Consider the following 20,254-nt stretch of genomic DNA (forward strand, 5'->3'; position numbering starts at 1 on the left):
GCATGCACACGCACACAGAAGGTTTAGACCCTGCGCACTGGGGAAAGAGTCTCTTGTGGTTTGAACCAGAGGGATTATGGGCTTTAGCTCTCTATCAAGCTCACTGTGTTGCCATATCTCTCCCCCTGTTACTGGCTCCTGTCTCTCTCTCCCACAGGGCCTGTGCCCTTCAAATACTTGGCTGTGTAACAATGGCCTGCTGTGCACAACGCCACCAGTGTTGCCTAGACGTAGTCCTGAATCTAGACCTAGATAACGCTGATATAGACAGGCGGGGCAGAAATGCCACTCAATTCATTCCACTGGGGGGAGAAAAAAAAGAATTATTTTGAGGCATAGTTGTTTGGTGTGCTCATATGATTTCAACCGAGTCACATTCACTGATAATATAAAGCTGAGGTATTCAATTAAAGTTCCATGAGGCCCAATCTCTACATCTTCTTCCCAACAGGGACGGTCCAAACAATCATAGCTTGTACTGTAAAAGGAGCCAGTATGTAGTATGGCTATGGAAAAAAACAAGCTGTGTAAACCATTATAACTTCCCATTCATCAAAGAATCTTGAAACAAAAAATGTATCATGGTTGCCTCAGAATATATTATATTGAGCAGCACAACTGTTTCAACATTGATAATAATCTGATATGGGTTTTTTTTTTAGTACTAGTAGATCAGAATATTAGAATGATTTCTGAAGGATGATCCTGTGACACTGAAGACTGGATGACTGCTGAAAATTCAGCCTTGCCATCACAAAGATAAATTACTGGTATCCGAACACAAATAAAGATATTTTAATGAAACATGAGAGAACCTTTGTTAAAACAATCTTAACATTGAGCTCATTTTTTTTGTACATTTGGAGTGTTGTCAGTACAGAAAAAAACGACAAAAATCGGTGTTGCCTACATCGTGTTATTCTCTTCGCACCCTGTTGACTTCAATGGGGCAAGTCCTAAACCTGCTTTTAGCCTCTTAACATCCTTGATTTGTCATTACGAGTGCACAGCCATGTGATTCGTGTTATTAAGAGTGACCACGGTCAATCTCACTGCAGTAGATGAGAAAGATATTAAAATGACGTTAATTCAGCCAGCTCACATACCTGTATTTACTTCCTGTTTTTCGTTCGAAATCCAAAGTAGTCAATTGTCGAGTTCGCGCGTGCGATCATTGGTAACTAAATGATGTTCAACATCTGATTCGGATGAACTATCCATTTGAGCTGATATCCTCAGTACATCACACAGCATGTGGTGACAGCTGGCAGTCTAATGATCGCGCACGTGAACTCGACAATTGACTACAGTCTGTACTGACCCCTATGGTAGCCTACTGACAGAACTCCAAATGTACAAAAAATAGCTCAATGTTAAAATTGACCAGAGTTTAAACGTAATTAAGTAATTGATTTTAAATATTTTGCAGAGTGTGAAATAAGACATATTTGCTAATAAGGCGAAAATTATTAAGAATAAAATGCAAAACAATTCTCTTAATGAAAGTTTTTTTTTTTTTTTTTTTGCACACAGCTGCTTTACTCTATTAAACATCACTAATAAATAATATTTTCCTATGAGTTTTGGTACCTTAATTGCTCAAAGTAGCCTTGAGGCAAAAAATAAATAAAAAATTCATAAAGATATTGATGTAATGTAGTTTATTCATGGAAAATAAATGTGTGCTTTAGGTTAAACCTTAAACTGAGAGCATTAGAAATGCTGCATCAGGCATCCCGTACACTGTGTAGAGATGCAGCTTCACTTAAAAAAACAAAACAAAAAAAAAAAAACAGTGTTAATAGTGTGGAGTGGCTGTGTTTATATCAACATGAAAAATGATTTACGGCCCAAGTGGAACCAATACTGGGTTCAGATGGACAGGCTGTGAGTCCTCTAAAATCCTGTTTATCTTATTATGGCAGAAAAGAAATGTTTCATATAGTAAAGTCAGAGAGCTAAACCTCAAGCTTTTGTGGCTGACAGCTGAACAGAACCAAAGATGAACTAATTAATGACTGTAGCACTGAACCAGCAAAGAAGAACAGGAGCGCTGCTTTAGTCATTTAAATTACAATGAGAGGGTGAGAGAGACAGAAAGAGAGTGCGACAGACAGAGAGAGAGAATAAAGACCCCTCAAGAGAGACTGGGTATTGAATGAAAGCCCACATATGGATCTGTTAATGGGATGCTCTGACCCCCTCAGCCACTTGAATGGTTAAGTGACAACAAAATCCGCCTAAAGTGGCTGAGCATGTCAAGGTATGTGAGCATAAGAAGGAAAGTGAAGCAGTGAGGCTGAAAGACAAAAAACTTCTACAGTGAATTCAAATGAAGACAGAATGCAAAATCTGCCTCTCCAGCAAAGCCACCTCAAAGTCAACATGAAACGGCCTTCACAGCCCAATCTACTTTCGTATGCCATGCATTTCATAGTCTATTTCTGAATATTTCGGAAGATAAAAGCAGGCCAGGGCTTGATTTTATTTGTGTGGAATTGACTACATGAAAATATGAAGAAGAGACGCAAAGGTTAAAGTTCAAGGTCACCCTCCAGAGCAACTTAATATATCCAAATGGTAGCGCCACATTTGCATGTACAGCACATTCGTGCATTTTTTATCCAAAGCACCTTACGATGTTTAATCAGTTTACGCATTCCCTGGGAATGGAACTCATGAACATAGTGTTGCATTATGCATTTTGCCTTTTCAAAGCATCGTTATAATCTTTATTACTTTGAATGACTGTCAACTGCAAGATTTGAAAAATGCAACAATATTTTTTACAAAACAGTGATGTCCTTTTAAAAGGAAAGTTGTTTATCACTTTTATGAACAACAAGGCTTTTTTTTCTTCTGAATAGTGCCCACCAAAGAATTGTGCACAATAAGACTAGAAATATGCATTAAGACTGTGAACAGGGTCTAATTTTGAATAATGTCACAATGGTGTATTTTTTTAATCTGTTTTACGATCCTCATTAAATGAATCTGATAAGTATGTCTAATAAGACAGGCCTGAGGTGGAGCCGTCTCACTCTCCGTCTCTGCAGAAGGGAATTGCAGTGGCCCGGTTCACGGTGCCTGAGGGGCCAATCTGCACACGGGGCCACAGAGGCACACACTCAGAGACTGGAGACTAGAGCACTAGCAACGCTGCAATTATCCTGATTACCAACCAGGACGACTTCACGCTCCAGGGCTGCTCTGAACCCCCCCCCGCCTGTTCGGTCTCTTTCTTTCTCCAAAGTCTAACTTCCTGTAACACCGCAACAGCACATCTGAGCGCTGTGTAATCCTTCTAAAAACAAGTGATCACTCAAATAGATGGTGCTTCAAAGGACAGGTGCAGCTGGTGATGGTCCATATGTCTTCTTAAAGCCAAAGAAGATGAGAGGAGTCGCTTCTCAGAGGTCCTATACGGGCTCTAATGCTATTATTCGTATGGACGCTAAGAGGCCTATTGTTCCTGACACCAATCTGTCTCTCTGTTTGCATTAGTGCTTGGGCCAGATCAGCAAGATGCTAAGCAGAACTGGGTTACACTTCATTAAAACTTTAACTTTGACATATAATATGATGCTTAATAGAGCAACAATTTACCTGGATTCAAATACAATATATATTTATTGTACACTTATAATGTGCAGACAACTATAAGCCTTTGTAGGTTGACTTCCTGGGAAATGTAAACACTGACTCTCTGCTTTCAAAACATTGTTCTGCTTGAGTGGTCCGACAGGTCAACATATGGCATGAGTTTGAGGCGGGACAAAGTATTTGTCCAAACAATGGATGGTTCAGAAAAAAAAAAAAACTGTTTGGAAAAGATAATCATTTTTGCAATTACATTGAGTGCTGCTATATGTTTGACAGTAGGTATATTAATCCGTTTCATGTTATTTCAAACTATTTAATGTAGACTACATCAACCTATAACCTACCGTAAAAAAATATGGTATGGCAACATATGTTTTATGGATTGAAATTAAATTCATAGTAAAAAATATATGTTGAATTAACTGAAATTATTACCAAATTAATAAAATCTCTTTGTCACCTTTATAATATATGGAAGCTTGTTTTCGCCACTGAATAAAAAATAATTGCGAGTTTTTATCTCACAATTGCAAGATATGAAGTCAGAATTGTGAGAAATAGTCGCAATTGCGTGTTATAAAGGCAGAATTGCGAGATATAAAGTCAGAATTGCGATAAAGTCGCAATTCTGACAAAAAAAGACAGAAGTGCGACTTTTTATCTCACAATTCTGACTTTTTTTTTCTCACAACCGCAAGTTTACATCTCGCAATTCTGACTTTATAACACATAAGACATTCTGACATCTTTTCTCAGAATTGTGAGATATAAACTCGCAATTGCGAGTTATCAGGCAAATTCTAAGGGGAAAAAAGACCCCCCCCCTTAGAATAGTTTAAATCTCACGATTCTGACTTTGTATCACGCAATTGCGACTTTATATCACGCAATTGCGACTTTGTATCCTGCAATTCTGACTTTATAACACACAATTGCGACTTTATATCACACAATTCTGACTTTATATCACGCAATTCTGACTTTATATCCTGCAATTCTGACTTTATAACACACAATTGCGACTTTATATCACACAATTCTGACTTTATATCACGCAATTCTGACTTTATATCCTGCAATTCTGACTATAACACACAATTGTGACTTTATATCACACAATTCTGACTTTATATCTCGCAATTCTGACTTTATATCACACATTTCTGACTTTATATCTCAGAATTCTCACTTTATATCTCGCAATTCTGACTTTATATCTTGCAATTCTGACTTTACTCGCAATTGTGAGAAAAAAAGTCAGAATTGTGAGATAAAAAGTCGCAATCATCTGTTTTATTTTTCATTCTATGGCGGAAACAAGCTTTCACAATAATATACTTCAACCTTGAAAACACAGGTGGTAAAGAGAAAGCCACTCATAGAACCATGGTTCATTACAAGAAGCTTTTCCTATATAAAACTTAGCATCTTACTTAAAGATGAAATTGTCACTTTCTTAGGTTTTTTAACATTAATATTAGTTCCCCTAGCCTGTAATTGGTCCCCTCGTGTCTAGAATTTTCAATCGGTGTAAACCGAGCTTTGGCAATCTTTCTCTTCTCTGCAGCTCAGACGAGCTGATCTTGAATCTCCTCCTTATGACGTCATAAGGAGGAAAGGTAACCTCCCCTTTCTCTGCTTTGCACAGATAATTTGGCTCGCCCATGAGAAAACGAGCTAGGAACAGGAAGTACGGACACGCAGGCACGATTTTAGTTTTTCCTCAAGAGATATCATGGCATGCAAACGAGCGAAGCATGGCAGTTGATCAGTGTTCGGATATTTTTTAGTTCCTTCATCCGAGCCTCTGAAGAAACAATGGCTTTAATTTTATTTCCCCTGGAAATCCGTTGTGGACGACCGTTAAAAAAATTGATAAGTCTTTTTGTTGTGATGTCGTGAAGCATCGCAGATGCGACGTTGGTTGTCACCCACTATGACACACTATACAAGATGATACGATCGAATCTTGCGTCCCGACACCCATTGTCTTTTACGAATCCCCCAAACGGATTGTGCCAAAATCGGGCTAAAATCGGGCGTGTAATCTGAACCAGGCATAAGAGAGAGTGCAGTTTTGGATGCAACCTGAATGCAGCGAATAACCAACCAGAAGCAAATATTCTAAAGAGCTTTGTGATAAAATAGAATATTTTTAAAACTGCCTTGAGTTTTAAATTGTTTAAAAAGGTTTGTTAAATGGCTACAAAGGTTCTTATCAAAATATTAAAATTTTCAGATCAAATCTGTACGCTATTAAAACAGAGAATGACTGTTAGAAGTTGAACAATACAGTGCAACAGCACCATCAGCATCCAAATGAATAAAGCAATTGTACGTCTATAAATATTACCGGTAAAGGCTGCACTCTGAATTGTAGAGGGCAGAACACGGGGAAGAGATTGAAAGAGAGTCCTTTGCTGCAGCGGACTCCTCAAATCCATTAACACAGCAGAGATAGAACATAAAGGATGACAGCAGCAGGGAGGCAGAGAGGAAAACCCCCAGGGATGTGATCAGACGCACATCTTTCAAGCTGACAAAAACTACACATGGAAAAAAAGACAGCGTGCACTCTGAGATGTTTATAGACTGTTACAACTCTGGTTTCTCTTAACCAACAAGAGCTCACATACTTCAGAGCACAGGATATCACCCCTTATCTAGCACAAACACAGCATTGATTGACTAAAAAATAAAATCTGCTTGAAGACTTTAGCATTTGGGAAACAGAATGTAGGCATGGGCTGACTTCAGGTGTGCTGCCTGTATTCCCTGCAGGTCCCCTTGTTTGTCTTCAAAGCAAGCGGTGTGTTATTATGAGCTAATCTAAAGCAGATCAATATGGCACACTCCAAGCATGCTCAGCCTGACTAACACAATCACTTCTTACATGGGTTCTCTGCAGAGACACAATGGATCTCTGAGGACATACAGTAGCGTATTTGCCGGTTTCTGAGGAGAAGCATTTCTACAGAAATTATTCTGTAAATTCTTACAGAATTTGATTTGGGGGCCCCTCCCACGACGCGGAGTCACCTGTGTTTGACGATTATTGACACAAATGTCACGCAATAATGATAAGCTTTATTTAAAAGCTTTATTATTATTATTATTATTATTATTATTATTATTATTATCATTATCGTAACAGACTTTGTAAGATATTACATGACATAATCCAACAAAGTCTGTTACTATAGACCATTTCACAAGATGTAAACAACACTGGTCCAGAAGCACTTCCTGTTTCAGTTTTTTAACACTACATAAAAGCTGGGATAAAATACAACCAACAGAACATTTAAAACTGAATCAAAAAGTTAAACAAACATCTTTAAGATGTTTTCTTTACATGTGTAATAAAGAAAACAGTTACAAACTGAAACAGGAAGTGCTTCTGGACCAGTGTTGTTTACATCTTGTGAAATGGTCTGTGATGTCCTGGCGCTCGTTGTATGCGTGTATGCAATGTATTTTTCGCCTCGGGGCTTGCCGTAGATGGGTCGTGCGCAGACTGCGCACTTGGTAGGCTACTGGAGTGTCGCGGATTTTTGGAGGTCTGATGTGTCGTATAATAAAGTGGAGAAGAGTTCAAACTGCTATGTTTATTATTTATTCAAACTGCTACCCTTACACCTTGAAGGTTAAGTTTCCCTGCGGGCTGTTTTCTCCAATACCGTGACTAGGCGCAGTTGCGCACAAATTGTCTATGCACGCGGGAGGTGTGTAGAGGATTATGCGCATGACTTAAACGCTGCAGACGCAGCAGCAGTTGTAACTTGTAGGCAGGTATATTGATCATTAAATCAGAGTTTTGTTGTCTTAAATGATTCATTCAGGCATATTCATTAATTCATTGATTTATGTCACTTGTTTAAGTAATCTAAAAAAATAAATAAATAAATAAAAAATAACAAGCGGCCGCTTAGTTCGCTTATGCCTCGGGCTCTGAGCATGCGCATACCTCTTAAATATTTGTGCATGAAAGTCTCACATGCTGTGCATCTTCAACGCATTCTCATCCTTCAACGTCATATAGAACGCTAGTGACAAAACGGCGCTATACTACGCACATGGCACCCGTTATCGTTAATATAACACGTGCTGTGAGGGCTAAGTTTAGGTGTGGGGTAGGGTGTACGTGTCATATTCACGCTAAAGGATTTATAACGTCTTGGGTTCGCGTGTTATATTAACGATAAAGGGAGCCGTGTGCGTAGTATAGCGCCGTTTTTGCATATAGCGTTCTATATGACGTTAAAGGTGTTGAACAGTGACTTTAAAATTGGAGTGACTGACAAGCAGTGATTAAAATAGGTTACATGCTGTACTTGTCAAATCAATGTTGTTACCCTCATACATATGCAAATAAGATTTGGTTTTGCAGTATGAAGTCTCAAAACCTGACTATTCGAGACTAATTACAAAGTATAAAGTATTAACTAAGGATTAAGATAACCTAGGGTTAAACAATTAGCCTACTTTGGTTTAATGATTTCAATTGTGAGAAACTTATTAGATGCATATTTAGTCAATGTACTGTAGGCTATCCATTCAGTTGCAGCAGTATTGGGGAAAGTTACTTTTAAAACTAGTGTGTTACTTTTTATGGAAAGTAATGGGTTATGTTACTTTTGTGTTACTTTTTCTAACCTGGGCTGGGCTTGCTGGTTTTTTGATGACAAAAAAAAGTTTTTGTTTTTTTTTGGCAAAATGTAAAGGATCCTTCAAAAAAAAAAAAAAAAAAAAAAAAAATTAAAAATAAGCTTCAGGCTGAAGGAAATGCAAATTCACTCCTGTACAGTGGAGGGCGCAGGTCAAACAAACCTTTCAGCTATGTTGCCATTCTGGATTGCAGAAGAATAGGACACAGGAGATTGGAGCATGAAAAAAAAAGATACACAAATGATCTAATTATTATTTAATTTGATAAACATTAAAAACAAATTAAATAATTTTTCCTTATTGGTATGGTTGAATTGGACCATCGAGTGTCAGCAGAAAAGACATTGGTTAATAAAATGAGCTAAAATATATTTATTTAATTTAACATTTCATTACAGCATTGCTACATTTTATTACTGAATTTCACTGTTTTAATTCATTTTAGGGAATACTGAATCTGTTTTTGTGCAAGTGAGATGAGTAAATGCCAGCTCACATTTAGTCTAGAACTAATAACCATCATATTTACACAGCGCACACACCACCTCTGCACTTACAGTACTAAACGTGGACAGGAGAGGTGAAATGGGTAAAGTAACTTGCATTACTTATTTAAAAAAGTAACCCCGATATTTTGTTGGAAATGTAAAATTAACACATTACTTCAGTTACCTTTAAAAATTAATCTGATTACATAACTCCTGATTACAAGGAAAATCCCTTTTCAGCTCCCAAACTCTTTCAATTTCAATTTTGTATTACACACAAGGTCAAAGCAAAGACATGGGTTTCTCAATAAATTCTTGAAATCATTTTATTTTGCACCTCAAAACAAGAAGGGAATGAGTATGTGGTACATTGGGAATGTAGACACAGCTGTAGTTTTACATTTTCTTTTTTTTTTTGGTGTAAGCTCAGAGAAAACAAAATTGTTAATACAGTCATAATAATTGCACTTCATAAATCTAGACTGTAGCCAGTTTTTTTTTTTTTTTTGCCTCCGCCAGAAACACCCCGTTGCCTCTCTCGAGTTTCTAAATTCAATTTACCAATGAAATTTGACTGACAAAAGAAATGCTAATTCAACGCCAGGGACCGCTGTGCCCATCCAATTTTTCTTTATTTTCACTCTCTCTGTCCCACAAGGCATTAGTCTTCTCAGTAATCTAAGTGCAGTACATTCACAGGAAAGTCACAGTCGGAATAAATATTTCAGTGTTGAGACAAAGCTTACGAGCGGCCTCAACCTGGCTCGAAACCGCTAGCACGGAGCTGAGAAAAACACTCGTCCCCTCTCCTTCCACCTCTGTTCGAGAGAGGCACCACAATGATTGTTTTTATCGTTTCAAAAAGAGGAATGGTCAAGCGACACCTCTGATAGGTTAACTCCCCTCGGGTCTTCGTTTAATGGAGACACTTGTACTTCTAAACTTCAAAGCCATGAGAGAAAAGTAATTTGATCCCTAACCAATCAAGAACAACATTACCAACAACAGACAGCTCATTTTCACAATTCCAAATCAGATTCCTTTTGGCATGTCAGAATGTGTTTATTTGACGTTTCTTTTCAACAAGACCTGATCGGTCTAAACTTAATGAGGGTGGTCTCATTTCAGAGCTTTCCAACAACCGATTCCTTTTATATCTGCTTATTTGGAGATTTGATTCCAGTGTAGGTAAATAAATGAGCGTTCTGTTGTATAGTTCTCGGCGGTGAATACACCGTGAGAACATCAGGAAAATTAAACTGCAGCCAAAGGAGAATAAAATCGAAAGAAATTACCCTTAACGAAACATTAAAAAACCTAAGCATTTTACACTCTTACTCCCTTAGCAGCCAATGCATATTATATACTACAAATATATATATAAAATAAAACAAAAATAGGTTCAAGTCTTCAAGTTCTTTAAATACATTATATCCAAACGTCTAATTTCCAGCCTGGCAAGACTTTCACACATTTTTACACCCCAAGCAGTGCAATTTCTATGAAAAAAATTCCATTTTCTCACCTAAAAGCACTCATCTAGTTGCCTTTTTGGTCTTTAAAATGTTGTAATGTGCGAATACAGTTACCTCTTACAGTGTTTTGTCAGCACAGGTTCAACCGTATGTTTTAAAGACAACCGTGGTGCTTAAAGACCATCATTCTTCATCAAGTTAATCCAAACGGTTACTTGCAATGTGGGTAGGAGAAGAGGCCATATTTACTTCATTTAAACCATTGACTCTCACCAAAAAAATGATTAGTCTGATAAAATAATTCAAAGAGAAAAAGATAAGCAATTGGAAAACAACCAAAAAGAAAATCCCTCTTATTAAAAAAAGAGAGAAAAGAAAAGAATCACAGAATCCACATTTAGGAACATTCCGATTCCCAGCCAGCAATTCTCTCCCAGCTCTGAGCTGAGAGGCACCGATTGGCTTTCCAGCATACACCCAGCCATGTTTGGATCCAGATCTGCCCCAAGATCTCCCCCAGTCTGCTTTGAGCAGAATCACAAAACTCCACTGCAAATCTAGGCAATGGCAACAACTGCAGTTTGTGATTAAAGATTTTCCAGTCACTCTTTAGATTGGTCAACCCGCTCGTCTTATCTGTAAACAGGGAGGCGGATGTGCGCATGCTGGTGGTCCAATAGTCTCGGCACAGACACAGTCTCATATCCCTTCCCCAACATCTGCTCCTTGATGCAGGGAGGATGGATGTCATTGATCAGGTATTCCAGTGACTGCAGACTGCTGCTCAACACTGATGTATTACATAGACTCTTACTGGGCAAACTGCAACACAGACCACCCGTGCTGTCTATGGGGTGGTGGTGGTGGTGGGGATGGTGGTGGTGGTGGTGATGATGATGATGAGGGTGTTGGTGATGGTGGGGGAAACCCAGTTCCCTGTGCCCTGTCACCGGTCCAGCTGTGGTGGTAGCTCCCGGGAGCTCTTGTGGGTTGTAGCAGTCGCTGTCTGGCGTCACCAGAACGCTGTTCCACGGAGGCGCAAAGTACTGGCCGACAGAAAAGTTCCCATGCATCCCCACACAGTTCAAAGGGGAAGAGCTGACCTTGTCCAGTCCACCACTCGTGCTGGCCGTCATCGGATAACCTCTGGAGGAGGACACCTGTGCCCCTCCGAGCATGATGGACCCTCCCAGGGCACAGGTTTCGGGTGACTTGCTAATGGCACCTCCTCCTCCACTCCCCCCACTGTACATCCTCAAAACCGCCTGCTGCTGCTGCTGCTGCTGTTGTTTCTGCCACAACAGGTAGTCTATACCTTCGGGATACACCCCAGCCTTCATCGCCTCCCCGTTCTGCCCTGGTAGCACCGTCCCTGAATAGGCCATGTTTCCCTGCGGAGCCACACTCGTGACGTAAGTCCCCCCTGAGGAGTTAGCGGTGCCCTGTTTGGATGGGCTGGGGTTCAGAGGTCCTGTAGATGCCCCGTTCTGACACACCTGCTGCAGAGCCTGGGCTTGGCAGTGCTGGTTAATCTGGTAAATGATGCTCTGGATGGAGGGAAGATTTGACTGAGGAGGGAGGTTCAGTCCTCGGCCCCCTGCCACAGGGATCACAGAACTGGCCACAGTGACATTAGGGGGGACCGACAGAGTGGTGGCCTCTGTCGGTTTGGGAGGCCCTGTGTGGTACACAATCTGTCCATGGCAATGACCTAAAGTGCTGCTGTTGGGAGGCGGATAAGGAGCCACTGCTATCTGCGCCGGAGACAACTTAGTCCTCCTGCCTTCTGAGTTTTTGAGGACGCCCTTTGTGGAGGGTAAGAAAGATGATGAGGAGGATGAGGATGATGACGACGATGATGATGAGACTTTGACGATCGCTAACAGACCATGGTAGCCCCCAGTGTGGAGTTGGGGATAGGGGCTGTAGCGCTGTCCAGTGGTGTCATATCCATTCACAGTCCGGTTAAGGTGCTTGTGTTGGGGGACCCTGATGTTGGTGGGGAATATCTTGATAGACAGAGGGTTGTTGGCTGTCTTCTGTGCGTAGGCATCCAGCTCTGCTGCGCTGGGGTAGCGCGGGGAAGGCATGGGGACAGTCAGCTCACCTGGAAGACAAAAATAAAAGAATATTTAATATCTTTAAGGTAACTTTATGTAATGCTTGATGATGATGGAGCAACCGGTCAGAAAGCAGCAGTCTTATCTGGACATTCTTTTATAGAAGTCTTTGGCACTCTATAATACTGTACTTGTTTGCAAATCCCTATCTATTTTAGTAGGGAAAAGTATGCCAAGCTTCCAGTAAAGACCTCCATCCCTGGTTGAAGGTGACACAGTCGTTGCCTTCAGGAGTGTAACAACTTTTGGCATCACCCTAAATGGCCTGCTTTGGTGGATCACATTCAACAACAGTTCTGCCTTTTCTACAACAAAGAAACTAAGGCCCTTCCTCAACTTACATACATGATTTGAATGTTCTCAGCTACCCATCTAGTATTTGCCATTGACATTATATGAGCACTTTCTTCATTGGAAAGAAAATGTCTACAAAGAAAAATTTTTTAATTGTACAAGCCGCAGATACTTAATTCACAAATTATGTGAATACGGAATGTTTAAATTTAGCCTCTCTATAGAAACTATATTTTATTCCTCACCCAGTTCTCTCTGGAAAAATAGCTTTTAACTTGAAATCAGGCACCTAAGGCATTATTAAACCAGTGCTTTGTGAAATTAATTTGGCCTTTCAATTGTTCAAAATTGGCTTACCCTTGGAGACGGAAAGGAGAGCAAGCAGGAAGTAAGGAGGATAAAAGTCTTCTTTAATTGCACTGACACATTTGAGATTTATAAGTAGCACCAGTAGGTCTTAGCCTTGGCCAGGCCAATTTCTCAATTATTCAATCAGACCATCTCCAAATGAAGAGACAGACCTACATTACCCCTCCCGCGAACCCCAGAAAACTCGACCCACTGGGAAATCGTAACCGGGTTTTTTCAGCCAGTACAGAAAAACTGTGAGACAAAATGTACTGCCTGATGTTTATGGCTTCGTCATAAAACATGATTGAGATATCCATTAAAAGCTATGCTGCAAAACTATTAAAACGCAAAGACCCACATGTTGGGCAGGGCAGGAAATGATAAAAAACCCCAATAAGCCTTAATGTCTAATAGTACTCGGAGAGTAAGACAAAGTGTCCTTGTAGTTGGACTCGGTTTTGGCTTGATCAGGGTTTTGAATCAGGGGTTTTCAGAGAAACCTTTTGCTTTTGGGATTCTGAGAAAAACGAGTTGGGGAAACAAGTAAAAAAAGCTGCGAGAGGCAGTGCAGAGGATGAGCGGAGGTGAAGGGCCGTGGTGAGATTGGATTTAAATGACATTATTCAGGCAATTTCATGGCTACTTAGTTCAGTGCTACAAAAAGGCAGAGCGGGAGCAGGCAAAGCACTCAATTTACAAGTGATAAATCAACTGCCACAAATGACTACCAACCCTCTCAAAAATTATATTTTTGAGAAAAGTGTGCACATTTATTGGTTGTTTTTATCATTCGGACTAAAATTAAACTGCCACAAATGACAGCGTCAGCAAAAGTCAGACTATTTTTTCCAGAACTCCAGGGATCTAGCTGTGAGTAAGTTGTCACATTTCTGATTGTCACACTTTAAACATCCTTTACTCTCTGGCTTCCATTAAGCTGGCACAAGTCAATCACTCAATAAGCTAAATCTACACCATCCATGTGCTCTAAGCCCTGAAAGTCTAATAGCACATGGTAAAAGTAATTCCCAGGAGATAAATGATGAAGTTGCATATCTAGGCAGAGCTGGTTTATATTTTATAATTACATTATGTATAAAATACGGTTTTATAAAAAAAAAAAAATTACAATCTCATATAATGTATAAAAACCTATACTGTATAAACTCTTTACCCTGTAAGCTTAAAATATTATCTCATAAACAATTTAAGCTTTACATAACCTTTTGTTTACATCTTAAAAACACTTATGCTTTTAAACAATTAGGCTAATATGATACATGGAAAAAGGATTTCAAAAGAAATGTGAACATTTTTCAAATAAACACTTTCTCTAGCTTCTGCTCAATCTTTTCCAGTGGATAGGACAAAGCTGGTCCATTCCTCTACCCAAAACTGTTTTATTTCATGTATATTTATAAGATGTCTTGCTTGAGTGGCCTGCCTCAGACCACAGCATTTCAAATGGAATTGGAACCAAGACTCCAGAGAAGGCCAAAAAATGCTAAATTGCATCTGTTTGTGCTGCTACTGTTGTTGTTGATATACATCACCCTACTGTGACTACTGTGCGACAGACAGACAGACAGACAGACAAACACCTCAATAAATATATGCAAGGCCTTTCATATATTATTGATTTAAAAAAAAAAAAAACTTTATTGCTGCTTATATATCAGAGTCGCTGTCTGAACTGATCTGTATGTTTTCACCGGAAAATGTCCTCTGAACAAGAAACATCACAATTTGTTCTGGTTCTGACATTGCATCAAATTGCGCTGATTAATTCTAAAAATCGCTTATCATATCGCAAAACCGTGCAAATTGTTCTCAAATTGTTAATGTTAAAGGGATACTCCGCTTTTTTTGGAAATAGGCTACATTTTACCACTCCTCAAGAGTTGAACAGTTGAGTTCTACCGTTTTCGAATGTATTCAGCTGATTTTCTGATATTTAGAAGAATATCAATAACCAGACAGTCATACTATGGAAGTTAATGAGACCAGAAACTGTCGGGTTACTGATATTCTTCTAAATATCGGCTGAATGGATTTGAAAACGGTAAAACTCTTAACAACGTCAGCATTGCCTTCCGATACTTATCCTTGTTCTCGCATGGCTCCGGTTGCAGTCTATTTTTTTCTGTAGCCACTTCGAAGTCTGAACAAAGTCTTTTGCAATTTACACCGGGTGAATCTGTTGTCACTGGTGATTGTCGTTTGAACCTTTCTGGATCCGCCATCAAATTGATAAGTTTAATTATATCAAGTGCTGTGAGAAAAGGCTATAAATCTCCACCTCCAACATCCTCAAGTTACAGTACATCCATACAGTATATGTATATGTCAAATATGTATTTTGGATAATTTTTAACCCCCAAAAAGCACCGGACTGCAGCTTTTACTTGAGAATGAAAGTTAGGTCATATTTTAGGCCACATCCAAACAAACAACCTCAAACATTCAGACTAGCTCTTTTAGGTCTTTTTAATGTTCCTCTCGGTGCGTCCCGTTCATTCATACCTCGGCATGGTTTTATGCACACTTTGCAAAACAAATACGCCTGAAGTGGCAAAAAAAAAAAACGCAGATATTTCCCTGCGGTTTGGCCTCTCGTTTACACGAAAACCCCGTTTTTATCACAGAAAACGATTATTTCTAAAAAATACAGTATAGCTTATACTAGCCGAGAACCCTTCTTAATGACGCAAAGACATGCTTGAATCTCCCGCGGAAATCCACCAGTACCACTGGAATTAAAAACATTATTACAAGCTTACCGCTTTGAATCGAGCTAAGGCAAGCAGATTGCGTTGAACGAAGCGCTGGTTATGTATTTTCTCAAATATGTATTTTGGATCATTTTTAACCCCCAAAAAGCAACGGACTGCAGCTTTTACTTGAGAATGAAAGTTAGGTCATATTTTAGGCCACATCCAAACAAACAACCTCAAACATTCAGACTAGCTCTTTTAGGTCTTTTTAATGCATTCCTGAGGCTCCAGAGGTCTGAAGAGTGTTTAAAGCGCGCATGTTAGCTGGAATCTTCTTGGGCAGCGGATGAAAGGATGCTCGTCTCTGCGCTGTCACAGTCTAATTGGAGGTGTTCTAAATGGGTCAGATGAAATGGGGGGCTGTCGAGCATCTGTCCAGCCCATGCAGGGCCAGCACTGGGGCCGACACTTTCAACCCCCTCGGTGACAGCAGCGCCACGGAGCTTTGATGTTTCCCCGACAGCCAGCACAGAAGGGTGGGTGGGGAGGGTTTGTGCGTGTGTGTATGTGATACAACTAGACTGACAGTTTCCTCACTTCATTGGATCTGAAGAGAAAAAAAAAAACTGTGGATTTTCAAAGAGGCGTCGCTGGTCCATATGCAAATAGACGAGCCAATTTTCTGATCTCCTTTACGTAAGGGGGGGTTGGATCGGGTGACTATCTTTGATCATCACACGGTTTAATTAAGGAGCCATGCTTTGCCATGTCACTCTCCCTTAGCCTTCTCTCTCTCCTCCCCTCACTTCATTTCGCTTCGTGATGGGTCCAAAATGTGCAAATTATCATTAAAGCGCAGCTAATGCTGTTGCTGCCATGTGTTTTTGGGTGACAGGTCCATATTTTCCATTCCTAAACTGCTCCGTTGAATCCTCTTGCACAATGGATAAAGCTGCCGTTGCTGTCTCTCTCTCTGTGGCCTGCTCTTGTTTGTCAACAGGCAAAAGGTTCCAGCAGCCGACCTGCCATCAAAGTGTTTCACACTTCACAGGCCACGGGGATTAGATGCCTTTCAGAACCATAGAGAGCTGCTCCAACCCACAAAGGCCTCTGGCCATTACTGCAGCTATGAGCATAATGGAGGAGAGAGAAAGAGGTTTTGAGGTAGCCATCACTGCTTTTCTCTGCTGATTCTTTACTAAACGATTTAAAATTATAATTAAATCCATGTCAAGGTTATAAACAGACCTGTGCGGCGTGGGTGATTGAAATCAAAAGACAAACAAATCGTCTTCTAAAGAAAACATCTGTTGCAACTAGCACATTCTCTAACAACTTTTTTCAGTGGAAATTGAGGACGCTAGAACTGCATGTGGTGATGCACCAAAATGAAAAGAAGGATCAAAATCCCAATTTGTTTTCACATTTTTATACAGATGCAGTTTACAAAGATACTGAGGGCCAGATGTCTGTACATTTGTGAACGCAGCATTAATAGTGCCATGGCCAAGACACAGAAAGCACTTGTGAAACCGTAGTGTGTACCAAACCTGCATTTCATCAGGTAATCAGCGCCTGTCCCCACTCACTATACTGTAAATTTCGCGGATTTAAACGCGCGAATGGGCCTTCTCCTCTCACTGCTGATGCTATGACTATTTGAAATGATCCTGATGCTAATAACTGTAAAGTAGCGAGGAGTTTAACAACTGCTGGAATAGAACGTGAACGCTGAGTCGGAGATTCAGTGTCATCTCTTGCCGGCTTTTTCTGTACATAATGGGTAACATAATTAGGCGCAGTTTAAGATTTCCATCCCATCTCTTTATGTGACACTTCCTCTTTTTTCTTGACCATTCCATAATTGATGCATGACAGTTTGCACTTTCCTCTCGTTGCGTCCCGTTCATTCATACCCCGGCATGGTTTTATGCACACTTTGCAAAACAAATACGCCTGAATTGGCAAAAAAACGCAGATATTTCCCTGCGGTTTGGCCTCTCGTTTACATGAAAACCCCGTTTTTACCACAGAAAACGATTATTTCTAAAATCTGCGGCCAAAGTGGAGATTACTGAAAACGCCGGTTATGTGTTGTCGTGTGAACTGGGAGAAACGGCGTTTTAGGTTCTCTCTTGTTCTGAGGATTCTGATTGGCTTGCATGGCTTTATCCTTCTCCCTACACTGCCGCCAATAGGTTTGGCATAGTTATGATGGCGCTCGACGGCGTATTTATGCGGGTGTGTGAACGATGTTATTTTTGAAAACGGAGAGGGGGAAAAATATTCGTTTCGCTAAATACCCGGCTTTGCGTAAACGTGGCCTTAGTTATGCTATTTCGTGTCTACGACAAACGTGTACAAACATTTTGGAACTGAATTTGTATATGTACTGATTTTGTAAATGTATTTTATACTTTATGACGTTATTTTTCGATTTGATCAAGAACGTAAACCAATGCCAACGCTGTTGTGTATATAGTAGCTGGTCAATTCGATGCTATTGTGTAAAACAAACGTGTATAAATTTAAATAAAGTATAGGCAAATTACCATTCAGAAACGTTTTGTAAGAGCCGTGTTTAAGGAGGTTCTACTAGCCTCTCTTCATCGCCGCTTTCTGGGTCTGATTCTGGCTCATACCGATACTGTAGTATCGACACCATTATGTACATTTGACAGGAACACACATGCAACTTTCGCCCGTAAAGGTAATGGGCGTTAAGTACCCGTACAACGTGTTTAGCCAATCACAACACAACGGCCCAAACTAACCAATCTGAGCCCACTGCCTGTTTCTGGGGGAGTGGTTTCATAGACTCAGGAAGTCAACCAGTCGTTCAAAGGACAAAGGAGAACGCGGCTTACAATAAAGGTGAAATTTATGAAAAATATGACTTTTAAAAAAAGAAAAAACACGAATACATGTTATATTGCACCCCATAAACACAATCATGCAAAGAAAAAAAGCAGTAAACTACCCTCTTTAAGTTTTAATTTCAAATTAGCAAATCATGCAAAATACAGTTTCATGGCTGGCAGAAATGATTTGTGTTTATATTTATTATTACATTTATCTGAATAAATCTCAATGTACTCACCACTGGCAGGCCAGTCAGTTCTAAGTGATTAACATCAAGTTCTTTTTAATCATGATGAAACTTGCTTATAAGAGAGCACCAGATGGGCAAACGTTGAACTTAAAAATATGACTTGTTTAACTTGTTTCCTCACACTTCCCCCTGCCTAGATATTACACTAACATTATCCGACACGTAGGCCATCCCCCGAGTGAGTGCGAGTGTGAGATCTTTCATCGGCTCAGACCTGCGTGACTTATTGGTGCTCAATGTCTCTGATCACGCTTGCGAGCACAGCGCAGATGGCGTCCTGTGATAAACACAGACAATCACACCTAAACACACGCACTCACACGATAAACTCAATAACAAATCCACACAAGAGACACGTTCGCAGCATGAACACGCTACAAATGCAAACAAAACATACTCCAGTAAATAGGTAGACATGAAACCACACACGCTAACACACACACACCGGCTCAGTGGAGTGAAGCGTGTTGTGGTTGCTCCTGTTTGCAGTATGTATGTGTGTGTTGCGTATATGCTAATGTGGGGCAGGAGTTCTAACAGGTGTCTGCATGGGCGACAGTCTGCAATGCCTCCTGGGCAAAATGCTTCACACTTGCTTCATCTCGACATGCGACAGCCTTGTACGGATTAATTATTTCCCTTGAGGAAGGAAGCAATCCGTTCTTCGCTAGCTCACAGAACAGGAGCTACCGTGTGTGTGTGTGTGTGTACTCAATCCCACAAATACAGCAAGAACAAAAGAGAGTAAACCAAATTACACTAGCCCTGTCCTGTCCATTTAATGCCGATCACTCCTCTTCACTTTGCAGAAATGATCCGCCGCGTTTGCAGGCTGTTTTGATGCCGCACATTTACCAGCAATCTAATATCAGTGCTGTCCTCGGCGAGCATATTCGGTCATGTATTGTGCCTTTTCCCTCTTCTGGCATATGGACAAATGATCCCATCCTGCCAGGCACAAAGCGCTCTGGGAGGACGGGAGGGGAAGATTGCGGGAAACGGGAAGGCAGGGGGATAATTAGCGGAATGACCTCTGTCCTTAATCACTCGCGGCTGGCACTGAGTGCCCGTGTGTCAGAGCGCTAGTTCTCTAAATGCCATCTCTCATTACCGCCGACGCACTCCAAACAGCGAGGCCCTGCACACACACAAGCGCACAAAAAGACAACAGGGCCTGATCTCCGCAATGTCCCTGCCATCCCGCTGCAGTCTCCCATGGCAAACGGACACCTGCAGGCTGAACACTGATGTCCTGTCATGGAGTAGATGGGTCAGGGTGAGCGAGGCTAGGAGAGGCCTGGGTAACGGAAGACATACGGGGAGCACACGTCCTTCACGGAGCCTGGACCGCCCTTGAGCGAGCAGGCAGTGTGGAGGAGGCATAATCCTAAATACTCAATTAACACTACTCTAATTAGTTGCAAGTGTG

The 20,254-nt window shown here is 40.6% G+C and overlaps 1 protein-coding gene across 3 annotated transcripts in view; it reads right to left on the bottom strand.

Annotated features, from left to right (window-relative positions):
* Nucleotides 1-9,059: 9,059 nt before the first annotated feature.
* The window catches only part of fam222aa (family with sequence similarity 222 member Aa), a 106,610-nt gene continuing 95,415 nt past the window's right edge, over nt 9,060-20,254 (bottom strand). For all 3 annotated transcript variants that reach the window (XM_089130500.1, XM_039659061.2, XM_039659060.2), the window contains exon 3: nt 9,060-12,341. In XM_089130500.1, the coding sequence (XP_088986626.1) occupies nt 10,867-12,341 (1,475 nt within the window). In that variant the 3' untranslated portion in view covers nt 9,060-10,866. The remainder of the gene's footprint in view (nt 12,342-20,254) is intronic.

The sequence above is a fragment of the Pimephales promelas genome, chromosome 4 (assembly GCF_988280905.1).
Source record: "Pimephales promelas chromosome 4, fPimPro1.hap1.1, whole genome shotgun sequence".
Taxonomy (NCBI): Eukaryota; Metazoa; Chordata; class Actinopteri; order Cypriniformes; family Leuciscidae; genus Pimephales; species Pimephales promelas.